General features: G+C 25.4%; 1 protein-coding gene across 2 annotated transcripts in view; it reads left to right on the forward strand.

Annotated features, from left to right (window-relative positions):
* Positions 1 to 13,352, forward strand: part of LOC136982679 (spatacsin) — a 60,436-nt gene that overhangs the window by 29,219 nt on the left and 17,865 nt on the right. For both annotated transcript variants that reach the window (XM_067279243.1, XM_067279242.1), the window contains exons 19-28: positions 1,924 to 2,117; positions 3,743 to 3,848; positions 4,143 to 4,302; positions 4,684 to 4,897; positions 7,979 to 8,056; positions 8,369 to 8,499; positions 11,852 to 12,025; positions 12,129 to 12,236; positions 12,475 to 12,646; positions 12,720 to 12,943. In XM_067279243.1, coding sequence (XP_067135344.1) covers positions 1,924 to 2,117; positions 3,743 to 3,848; positions 4,143 to 4,302; positions 4,684 to 4,897; positions 7,979 to 8,056; positions 8,369 to 8,499; positions 11,852 to 12,025; positions 12,129 to 12,236; positions 12,475 to 12,646; positions 12,720 to 12,943 — 1,561 coding nt within the window. The remainder of the gene's footprint in view (positions 1 to 1,923; positions 2,118 to 3,742; positions 3,849 to 4,142; positions 4,303 to 4,683; positions 4,898 to 7,978; positions 8,057 to 8,368; positions 8,500 to 11,851; positions 12,026 to 12,128; positions 12,237 to 12,474; positions 12,647 to 12,719; positions 12,944 to 13,352) is intronic.

The raw sequence follows: 13,352 nt of genomic DNA on the forward strand, positions 1-13,352 counted from the left end.
AAATATTACCATTTGCCCAACAATAGAATATCTTCAAATTCTTAGCATACTCAAATACTTGCAGTTTTTTTTAACTTTTATTAATTAGTATGAAAAATAAGAATAACAAATGCTAATTTAGAAACCAGTAGCAATTAATATTTGATAGAAATACACAAAAATTTTTTAGAAATTCTGTTAATAACTATGTAGTCAAAAGATATTCCCTTTAATTTAGCCTACAAGATGACTAAATCTCAGTCTTATGAATTTCTGGCTCTAGAATTAGTTTGAAGAAATATTTCAAATGTGTTTGTTTTATTTGAGTAATTAAAAAACTCAAAATCTAGCAATTATTCTATAAAATAACTTCTTAAGAGAAAAAAGATGATTTATTATTTTTTTCTTGCACAGACACAATGTAGTGACAAACTTAAACACTAGGCAAATTTTTCATCTTTTATTCAGTTAGCTGAACGGAATAAAAGATGAAAAATTTGCCTAGTGTTTAAGTTCGTCACTACATTGTGTCTGTGCAAGAAAGAAAATATAAAACACGTTTCATCAGAGAAAAAAGAAAGATGATTTATATTAAATCCAATATTTTGAATAAATCCTATTTACTTGTATGTGGAAAATTCTGTTGATTTATAAAATTCAAGAAATTTTAAATAAAAGTACTTTATAAAGCTCATAATAACATTAATAAAACTGCAAAGTTTAAAAAATATTTTATAATCTGAATTAATTTGGCAAAATGTTTTAATTTTTTATAAATACAAATTGACAAAATATAATGTGAAATGAAATCGTTTTTTAGTTCAAGTTTTTATTCTCTTTTATTTTAATGATGTATAGATAAGCATTCAGTTTATTAGATAATGAACTTAATATTTATTATATATTCTTATTGAAAGTTGAGCTAGTACCCTTACCAGATTTCTTTTATAAAGATCATAAATTTTAAAAATTATTATTTTGAAATTTTATCTTATTTTTCTTAATAGAATCATAACTACCTTGTCAATACTTATATATTTATATATATCTATTGATTGAGCTAGTACCCTTACCAGATTTCTTTTATAAAGATCATAAATTTTAAAAATTATTATTTTGAAATTTATATCTTATTTTTCTTAAAATTTATGATCTTTATAAAAGAAATCTGGTAAGGGTACTAGCTCAACTTTCAATAAGAATATATAATAAATATTAAGTTCATTATCTAATAAACTGAATGCTTATGAATATGGAAATCTAATGATGATATCTCACCATTTACATGGTGAGATATCATCATTAGATTTCCATATTGCATTATGTAGATTAATGTTTGTATAGTTGGCCCTTGTGATGGTTCATTTTGCATCTATAAGGGATGACTGAATTGTTTATGAATGCACATATACTTCCTTGGACTTCACTTTGTCTTGAAAAGGGGTTGAGTGCATGTGGTTAATTTAGTTGTTGTGGTTAATCAGCATTATTATTTTTTATTAAATATTTATTAAACATTACTTTATGCATTTCTGGTTCCATAGTATTATCTATATTAAGTGCACTGTACTTCAGCCTGTATATTATTTACTGAAATGTTGGGACATGATGATTGTGTTTTGCATGCGTTAAGTGAAAAAAGAAACTGGATTGAGTATAGTTTTTGTCTGACAAAGATAGGCAGCTCAGTTTCAGTACAGTCAAATATTTTTCTGCAGATCAGTGAATTTTTTCACAGACTAGCACCAGTCTGTGGACCAGCGGTTGAAAAACATTGCCATACATTATTATATACTCATATAATAAAATTTTACAGATATTAAATAAGACTTAAAATATGAAACAATAATAATAATAATAATAATAAAATTACTCATTAATACAGATGAAAATTATTATATTTTAATTAAGGAAAATCTTATAAATTAAAATTTTTATTGACAGAACCTCAGCAGCATGTAAAGAAGCTTTATTACTTGCTATTAGAAATTATAGTACAACAAAAATTACTTCAGCCTGTATATTATTTACTGAAATGTTGGGCCATGATTCATTAAAACTAAGAACTTATATTCAGATTGCATTAATTGTTCATAAAGCAAGAAATTCAGATAATGACATTGTGGATTCTGAAATAGGTAAGATATTAAATATATTTTATATTATAAAATTATGAATTTGATGAAAGCTTGAATTCTCATGACTGCATATTTTATTAATTTTCAATTTATAAATATTTAATGCTTTTCCTTTCATGTGTAAAAATGAATAAGTTTCTTAAAATAATTATGAATTCTGATATTCTAAATATTGATATTTTTGTAGAATTTTAATCTTCATCTTTAGAAGTTTTAATATAAAAAATATAAATTAAAACAAAAAATAATTTATTTTTATAATAAAATTTTTAATGTTACAAAACTAAGAGCAATTTGTTAATAAAAATATTGATTATTGATGAAATATTTTATATTCACGAAACTGTTTATTTAACAAATTTATTTTAAATGAAAACTTTAATATTCCTATTAATTACACTTTAAAGGAAAAGCTAAATATTTTAGGGAAGTTTAATCATAGTTGAATTGAAGAGGACATAGATTACATGGCAATAATGTATATAAGACTAAGTTAAAGATTAGCAAGTAATTAGTTGTTGTGCTTAGAAACAATAGAAAGGTAAAAATAGTTTTGCTATTTATATCTTTATTTCTTTATAATTATATAATATATATGTCACTGTGAAAGATCGAAATTAGAGAATGTCAATACATACAAAATACGTCGGTGAAAGACTGAATATTTGGTTATATTATACATTCGAACAATCGCCGGTGTATGTCAACAAGCACAGATAAGCTTTGGTGGAAGTCGAAACAACAAGCCACATCTATTTATTATACTCTCAAACACTGCTGTTTGTCAGTTTTATGCAAGGTTTGTTGGTGCATGCAATGTTTAGGTTAGGTTAGGTAAGATTTCTCCCTGAGAGATGCAGCTGCAACTAATTTGAGAAGTGGAAGGCAAGACTATACACTCTGTAATTGCAAAAAGAAGTGTTCCCCAACTAAATGCAGTTGTAAAAGCAAGGGAGTCTTGTGCAATTCAAAGTGTCATAACAGTTTAAGTTGTTGCAATAAATAAGAAAATTTCTTTTCTTAATCAGAAAAGAAAAATAATACCAATAATAAACTTACACATAATTTATGTGTAAGTTTATTATTGGTATTATTTTTCTTTTCTGATTAAGAATATACTGTTTGTCGTAGGTTCAACAGTTTATTTACATGTGCTGTTACTTAAGCTTTCTCCTATTTCGACATATATATTAAAAAGTAGCATTTTTGACTTAACATAAGAAAAATATTTTTATTCAACATTCACCATCAGTGCATGCTGAATATCGACATTTGCCGGTGTAAGTGAGAAATAATGATATTTAGCAAATATTTCGTACATACACCAAGTGACTATGCGAATGCTGACATTCATGGAGAATCTCAACATTTGCCAGATACTGTATCAGTCTTTCACAGTAAAATATATATACATACAACATACACTTGTTGCATTTTATATAAATCTAAATATAAAGAAATTTACAATGTTTCAATAAATTAACAATTGTACTTGTACTTAGCTTTTAATGAATTTGCAAATAAAAATTTTAAAAATCATTAAAAAGTTTGTTTTTGCTGTAATTTATAAATGAAAATGTTTTTTTGAGATTTTAGTTGACGTTTTATTATTTTTACTTTTATAGCAACTCTCTTGGAAATTTCTCTTGATAATAAAAATGCTGCCCAAGAATTTTTGTCAATATTGGTACCAGCTGTGCAAAGAGAAATTAATTTAATTGGAAGAAACAGGTAAGTTTTTTAAAGATAAAATTATAATTTATTGTGTAACTTAGAACAACTAATGAAAGGAGAATCGGTTAGAAAAGCAGACTGGTTTTTCTTTATATAAATCGTTAGTACATTATTAATACTGAGATGTGGAGGCATAAACATTCCATTTGTTTTAGAGAAATTTATTTTATTTTTATATGGAAGTTATCTCTAGTTTTCTTATTAATTCATTATTTATGTTACATTAATTATTGATTCTATAATTATTTTCAATTTTAATATAATAAATGATTTCTATTATTTTTCTTATAGAAATTCTGCTGTTGAAATAATGTGGTGGATTCCAGTTGTAGCATTTTGTCAAATTCATCAACTTGAATATGTTACAATATATATGAAAGAAAGAGCTCAAGCTGGTGATTGGTTAAAGTTTTTAATATTTGCCCAGCTGTTTCAAATTCCTCCAGTGCTGGTATTAAAGTTCAATTTTATCATTTATATTGATTTATTATAATTATAACTTTTTCTGTTATATTTTATTTTAAAGTGAATACCATATTTTGACATATTTGACTGCTCTTTTAATAAAACAAACCATCACATTTTCAGAGAAAATTTATATGTTGTTTAAATAAATCTTTAATAAAATTATTTATGTTTCTACAAAACATATTTTTGAAATTTAAGTTAATTCAAGAGCAGGTTAAAAAATAAAATAAAGTTACTTTTATGTTCCATTTGTAAAATATCAATATTTTTTCTTTTAAATGATTCTTCATTTATTTATTTAGAATTTTATGTAAAAAAAGTATCACAATACTCTCTCTGATTACTTTTTGATTTATTTTTAAAGGTTCTGAAGTTATTAAGTGAATTTAGTAACAAATATTTAGTTGATCATCTTTCCGGTGCTTTTCAACAAAGACATTCACTTTTGGTGTTTGTTGATAATGAAAATGTATCATCATGTGTTCGAAGTATGAAAATGAAACAGACAAGTAAAGAATTTCGAGAAACTTTATACACTCGTATTGGAGTTACAAAAGATGCAAAAGTAGCAAGTTCAGGTAAAATTCATCTTTTAAATTTTCTGTAACTAAATATTTTAATTATAATAATTATTAAATTGAACAATATTATTTTGGAATTCTTTGAGAAAATGCATTCTTTTCCATTTCAATTTTCTTATTTACTGAAATAAACTAATGAAGTTTTTGAAATATATGAAAACTATTTTGAAATAAATTTAAGGTTTGTCTATTAAGATTCAGAATTAACACATGTAAATTATAAAAATATATAGAATAATATTAACGATTTATGATAGCTGATCAATTTATTTCTCTATCAGCTTGTTCATGTGTCAATTTTCTTTATATATAGTTGCTTTAGAGATTTTGTGACTGTTTGAAATGATAGAGCAAATAAAAAGCATCTTGCATGTAGTGAAATTATAACAAACCTACAAATTGATAAAACAAAGTAATGATGTTTTCTATTATTTGTGTAGTTTGTAAGACTCAGATGGTCACGAGGATGTTAGAAAATAACCAATGTTTTGAATGATGATAAAATGTGAACTTCAAAAATAGCTATAAAAAGCAGCTTGCATTTAATCTTAAAATGATTTTCAGCTGATGAGAAAAGGAAAACTCATGGAATGACATCTTAGTTTCAGGAAAAAGAGAGCTGGTTCTTACTGCATAATAATGCATAATCTCATTCTTCAAAGATCAATGCAAAACTAAACCATTTCGTTCTTTCTTCAAGTTATCTTTTACAGACCATTTCTTGTTATTTACATTCTAATAAACACAGAAGAAAAAGAATTTTTAGGATATATTACATAATAAAAGCAATAGAACAAAAGAATTGTAGAAAGTAAAATTTAAATGACTTTCAAAGAAATCTTGAAAACATATTTTTAGTAAGGGCAAAATTATGTAGTTTTTTAATGATTTAGATTTTAACAGTATTAAATGTGCTGCTCATTTTAATGTATGGTTTTCTTTAACAATTAAATTTCAATATTATAAAAATTAAGCATTGTATTTATTTACCCAGCTGTTTTATTCAACTCATAAATATCTTTGCTAATACATCAGGTATCTATTATTTTTAATAATCTCATAGATGGGAAATATCTTAATAATAATCATATTGAATATCTTTTTTTCAAAGTGATTTTAAAATTACAAAACAACAAACAGTTATTTTTTATTATAACATTATCACAATGCTGGGCTGCAATTTTTAATCATATTTTAAATTTATTTCATTATTTAAAATATATGCTATCCACCTTAAATTAGTACTGTAGTGTCTTGCCCCTGTACATTATACTTTTTCTTTAGCAATGGAGTTGTGTTGGTCATCTATTAACTGCTTTCAAGGGAAAAGTTTTGAATTGAAATAACTTTGACTTCTGGTTTGCATCAGAAGTTTATATATAGTTAATCGGGGCCTCCTACCCCTAAGCTTTCATATCTGATCTTGAATTTCATTTATCTAACATCATTCTTGAGATTAAGGAAAGATGAATAGACGGACGACAGTGGGAATTTATAGGTCTACAATTTTTTCAAATTGCAGCCTGATTAAATAGAATATATAACATTTCATATTTGTGTAATGTCCATAAATTGATGATTGTTCATTTTTGTTGATTTTATATTAGATAAATTTTAAAATTTATAATAAATATATACAGTATTCAAATACATAATTCATATTAAAGCTGAATATATATCATAATATGATAATTTTTATTATTTTGAGGATTGAAAAAGTGTTTAAGATTGCTATTAAGTCCATTTTCAGCTGAAATGACTTGGATTGAAAGCACAACTGATGTACAAATATATGCAATCATTATACATTTTAATTACATTAATTTCCTTAAGCATTTTTTTAATACAGTTACATCTCCATTAACAGATACTCCAAATAGTGGACACCTTTACTTAATGGACATTTTTACAATTCCCAAACCCTTCAAATAGGACATGTATAATATTTACCTCTAAATAGCAGACACTAAATAACACATGCTGTCATTTATAACCTACCTTATGAAAACACAAAGTTCCACCTTCAATATTCTGAAAGAATTAATTACGTACGAAATATTTTAAAATGAAAACACAGAATTTGTTTCTGTTTTGGTTTGAATATTTGTTCAGACATCAAATTTTGAGTGTAGTCATTGAATAAAGATTGGATTAAAATAGGAATAAGGAGAACAAGTTGTAAAAACCCAAACAATATTCTTTATCTCTCAGACTAGTCTGGTTAAGTTACAATTTTTGTATATGTTTTCATAAAGTACTAGTTCTAATCTAAATTTAATCATAATTGTTCACATACCCATAGACTAGCTTCTTTAAGATGATACTTTAACTTAATTCATTATTATTATCTCTGCCCCAAAACATAATATTTTATGACAAAATTAAGCTATAGACAAAAGACTGGTGGAGAAACAGCTATAATTCATCTATAAATAATTTATCTATGGAAGATCAAGGATCTTCAACAGAAAATTTATCCAGAATTACTACACACATTCTCATTAACCTGTCAAAATAGTCCAGTTGTGTCAAAACTATCACCTACTCTGAAGGTCTTCATCAGGAAATTTGATTAACGTTTTAATTTTTGCCATCATGCACATTACAGAATGCCTTGATATGCAATTTATAAGTTAATATCAAAGCATACTTGCCATGCTTTTGAGATTGTTCTTTCTTCCTTGTTATTAATGAAGTTCCCTTCCCCAATGAAGACTGTTGGAGTAGGTCAAAAATGTTAAAAAAGTGATAGTTTTGACACTAGTAGACTATTTTGACAGGTTAGTGAGAGTTTGTGTATTAAGTTGTTTAGTAACTGTTGTTTGTAACTGTTAATATCTCCAGAATTACATTTTGAGACACTATGATCTCTCAAGATGTAAATAATTTTTTAGCCAATCAACAATCTGCTTAAGATGTAGACACTGTCTCTTGTTAACAACCAGAATACAGTACTCTGTTGCTTTTATTATTATTTATAATCTTTGAAAACAAAATTTTTGTCTTATTTATTAATATATACAATATATTAATATATGGCTTATTTTATTTTTGAAATCTTTTACTAATTTTCATTAGGTTCTGCAACAGAGATTTCAAGTGATGATGACACAAGTTCATTGTGCAGTGAAGACACAGTTTCAAGTAATGATTTGGGTAAGAATTTTTAATAATAAAGATATCCATTAATTTCAGGAAGATCAATTGATAAAGGCAAAGAATTATTAGATATATTAAAACAAAAATTTAGTTACATTGTGAGACTAATTTTGTATTTTTATCTTTCAACATATAAAGTTGTTATGTTATAAATCAACTTTCCAGTAATTTGGGGAAAAATAAGTTTAATTCAAATATAAAGTTTTCATTTGACAATTGTTATATAAATTTTATTATTATTAAAAGTTTTAAAAAGAATATATTTATAATTTTAAAAATATTTGTTTTTTTATATTCAATATTTTTCAGTATTACTCTGTGATGATTTATGGGGACAAATATTAATATGTCATAATAGTGATAGTCCATGGAGATCATTATTACAAGCAAGCTGTATACATTGTAATCCTATTTTTGCTGTGATTGCAGCATCTTATGAAGTAAGATAATCCAATAATTTCAGATTTATTTATAATTTAACATGTATAAGGTCATAAATTTGCAAGAAAGTTTTATTTAAAATATACATTTTTCATACATTCAATTATCAACTGTATAAAGCCAAGTTTAATGTTAAAAACAATTTATATTTCAAATATAAAAAAAAATAATTGAAAATTTATTATAATAATAATTTTTTCCTGTTTAGTAGTGTGATTTAGTATTGATGACAAAAATTATTAAAGAATGAATATTATGAGTCAACCAAAACTTAATGTGTAGAGAATATTTTTTGAAAGACTTAAAAAATTAATTTAAGTTAAATATTTAGTATGATAAATTGTAATTAGAATCTTAATTTATTATTTTGACTTCTACAGTCTGAAGATTATAATTCTGATTCATATAAACTATTAAGTTTATATGAATCAGAATTATATATGAGTATTGAATAGTTTATATGAACATTAATATCCAGCTATTAATGATCATGTAGGTTATAAGAATCATGAAAATCTGAAAATATATTGTGCTTTTTTTGTAGTTGGCCTAAATTGGCAACTATACTTAGAATATACAATATATCCTGTATTCGTTTTTCATTCTGATGTTCCTAGGACACAATATTTCACCTAAAAACTTTGAAAGTAGTTTATTTTGTTCTTTATTTTTAGTAGTCAAATGTTTTCTCAGGAATATCCTAATCTTTCCTACAAATAAATCTTTGAATTTCCATTATATCATATTTAGAAATGAAAAAGTTTGTAACCCTAATTTATAGTAAAGAATTGAAGGAGAGGAGGCTATCCAAACACCATGATTCACTCATATTCTTAAATATTTATATTGATCAAATATCTTATTGTATTTCTATTAATTTTAATGAATGCAACAAACCAATACACAATAGAAAAATTTACATTTACTTTTATCAATATACATTGGACCTCCGATATAATGTGCATGTCGGACAGGAAACAACACCCGCGTTGTAAGGTGAACTGCGTTATACCGAACGGCGTGGTGTAACGCGGTTCACCTCTTTACTTTAGCAATAATGTCAAGCTTTTCTTTTACTCATCATGCATACAATAATTAAACACTATTCAAAATACATGCAGGAACTCAATACGTACACAATTACTCAATACGCAGTAACAATAAAATGCGCTACTCACTAACGCCGCACGGACCTGTATAAACGTGTTTGAGCTTATCACATCATAAACATCACCCACGCTATAACCGAGTGCGTGGTATAGTGAGCAGCACTATAACGAAGGTCCACTATATTGTTAAACAAAATTTATTTCCATATTCTTTTTATTTTATATCATCATGATGGTCCTACTTTATCAGATAAAAATCAAGTTTATTTTAGCAAAACTTCTTGACTTCTTTTGATCAAAAAGTTGAGGAAAGAATCAACTTCTTCTTCTTTGTATTTTCACCAGATAGAATTCTAGAAATTGTCATCATCATTTCTAAATCTAAATTTTTGTTCAAGACCAACAAGAGTTTTCTTTGCAGTCATTACCCTATTTCTCCTTGAATAGCAAAAACCCTCTCTCTGGCAAGGACTTGAACCAACCAGGCTCTTAAATCTAGTTAAGTTAAAATTCCTGCATTTCTAGCCATATGATTCCCTTGCAGATTTTTCTGAAGTGAATTGCTATAAAGGTTAATTCTTTCTTTGGGTTTTGTGATGAAAACATTTCTTGGTCTGTTGCAATGCAGTTAGCATCTTTGTTGGAAAATGTATCAATTGCCTGTAATTAATATGTATAATCTGATAAGCATATAAAACATTTTTCCGTATTTCAGCATGTTCTTACCTCTTTGACAACCATAAAATTTTTGCTAAAGAAAATTGCAGCTCTCAGCCATGTTCCTACCTTGTAATAATTAGTTTTTGGAGTACGGGAAGGTAATGATTCATTTTTTTGTAAACTTGTACTTTTGATGATGCTTTCAAAAGATTTTCTTTTGTGGATGCAGTTAATGTGTCCACATTTTGAAAGTCTATGAAATGCATACACAAGGCATATAATATGAGCCATGTTAGAATAAAGAATATTCATTACTTCTGCATTTAACAGCTTTTAAAGGGCAGCATCTGGTATGAATAATAATAAATTATGTTATGAATAATGATAATAATAATAATAATAATAATAATTTTAAAGAAAGAAAAATTACTATTACTCATAACAGATGTCATTCTTCCACATTTGACCTAGGCTGACAATTAGGCTGATAATTAAAATTTTCTAATTAATTTTTATCCTAATAATTTCATTCCTGTTGAGATTAATAAATGAGTTTTAAGAAGAAAAGATTTAAAATTTTAGCAAGAAAATCTTATGAAATGAATTGTTTATAAACTTTGTTACTGTGGAATGATTTGTCTTTTCAAAGCCGAGGAAATTTTTCTTGGTTTGCTTTAATATTCTGTAACATATAAAAAATAAAATGAAATAAATATAAAAGCTGCTTTATGGTAGGATAATCTATAAAATTTATGCTAAATGAGAAAGGAAGAAAGGAAATAAAATAATTATTTTTTCATAACAGGATTCCAGATAGTTTCTAAGTGTAGATTTGTCATATACCATTTCTTCAAGAAATGTTTAAATTCAGAGATGTTTACCATGCCAAGGTATAGTACATTGGCTGCTAAAAATGCACATTTTTTCCTTGCCTTTCAACTGGTACTTAAGTAATTTGACTGATATTTGTACTGATATGTAAGAAAGTCAAACTTTGATATTTGATTTTCCTACATATCAGCAATAAAATCTGGGGATTAATGATAATTATTTACTCATTTCCCAGTTTATATAATAATTGATTTATTTATTTCACTTTTAGTTTTTTTTTTTTTTTGTTTTTAAATTCTTAATGTTATGCAGAATTAGATGTTCGAAGATTACTCTTGGGAATGATTAATATAATTATAATTTCCAAAATTATACTAGGAATAGTTTGCATAGAATTTACAATATTTTATATTATATTGGTACTGGTGATTGTGATAGTAACAACTGAATATCGTCATATGTTTGTTTACGCAAACAGAAATAACACAATTTGGATAGATATTCAGTGCTAAAAGTGTATATCTATATCATAATTAATTTTACTGCACAAATTTATATTCCTACTTAGTTATAATAATGATCAAAAGAAATCAAAGCTAAATTAATGACATGTAGAAATGTAATGCTAAAAATCATTTTATTATAGTTATTTTAAATTTATTGATATTTAAAAGGTAATATCTATGTTTTAAAATAAAAGCTAGTGAATCTTTAACTATTTCAGAATTTAAAAAATTATGTTTTATTTTAGGGTGCTTGTATTATACAATGTTTAGCCACATGGTTATACATTTCAATAGAGGAGTCAGAATCTAATGAAGGCTCATTGGAGAGAAATATTGAGGATTTAGAAAATATAATGACCATTGCCATAAAAAAAGGAAAAATCATATTACTGCAAAAAGGATTTTTATTGTTTTTACCAGTAATGTATTAAAAACATAATTATTGATATTTACTTTTACAATATGTTAATTCTTACTGTTTTTGAAAATTTTATATAACATCATAAATTATTTAATTTTTAGGATTCGCTTTTATTGTTGCTTATAAATTATTTAGTAACTTTTATGGTTAATAAACAATATGAATCAAGCACTGAGTATTTGAGAGAATTTCAAAGACATTTTTGGAATGTAAGTGAAAATTGTTAATAATGTGAAATTTTTATGGTATATATCATATTATTAATTTTTGAATTACATAATTCATAATTATCATAAACTACACTTACATGTTGTGGCATTACCTGGTAATGCCACAACATGTAAGCATAGTTTATGATAATTATAAAGTTGGCGTGAAGTGACAACCAGTTTCATAATTCATAAATATAAAGATGATAATTTGTAATTATTGCAATTATATTTTTAGTTTTCAGATGAAAAAAATGAAACAAATATTTTAAACGAAGTCAAATGGATAGAAAAAATGAGTGTTAAGCTTTTAACTTCTTCCATTATTTCCTGTGAAACTATATATGAGAAAATATTGATGTCTGGTCATTTTTATTTTGCTAAAATACAGAACATGTTTCCTACTGTTGGTATGTACTAGTTTAGTATTAAATATTTTGTTTTATAGTTAATTCTGTAATCAAATATAATACTCTTTTTTAGAAAATGTACCAGACTTCAATAAATTATATAAACTACTTCAGTATGTTGGAGATCTTGATATAGATATTAATCTAGAGGATATTTTAAATGATGAGCAAAGTGAAAAGTATAAAGAATCATGCACTTCTATTATAGAGAAATTACAACAGCAGCAGCAAAATAATGATGCTTATATGTTTGCTAAAATTGCCAAACTACCATTGGATGAAATACTTCTATGTCAGGTGATCAATTGTATAAATATTTTATAAATTAATATCACTTTCTGGTTCTTAATATGTAAGTTCTCACTAGACAGATACCACACATTCTGTAAATTAGGAAGCCACACTAGGTGTTTCAATGTCTTTAATTAAGTAGAATTTATTTAAATGCCTTTAACCTATCAGATGGTTAAAGTTTTCTCCGTTGTGTGTGATGCCATTTTGAATTTTCTTTGTTGTTAATTCTAATGAAAATTACACGTCTCTGAAAAGAATAATTGTGGCTATTGTATCATCCAAAATTATTTTTTTATTTGCGCAAACAGAGTAGATATATTAATAAATGTAATAACCAAAAAAATTATATTTTGAAAGTTACTTTTAATATAAAAATGATAACAACTAGCAACATCTAGCATTTCAAAAATGT

The sequence above is a fragment of the Centruroides vittatus genome, unplaced genomic scaffold, assembly GCF_030686945.1.
Source record: "Centruroides vittatus isolate TY-2023 unplaced genomic scaffold, ASM3068694v2 contig_862, whole genome shotgun sequence".
In the NCBI taxonomy this organism is placed as follows: domain Eukaryota; kingdom Metazoa; phylum Arthropoda; class Arachnida; order Scorpiones; family Buthidae; genus Centruroides; species Centruroides vittatus.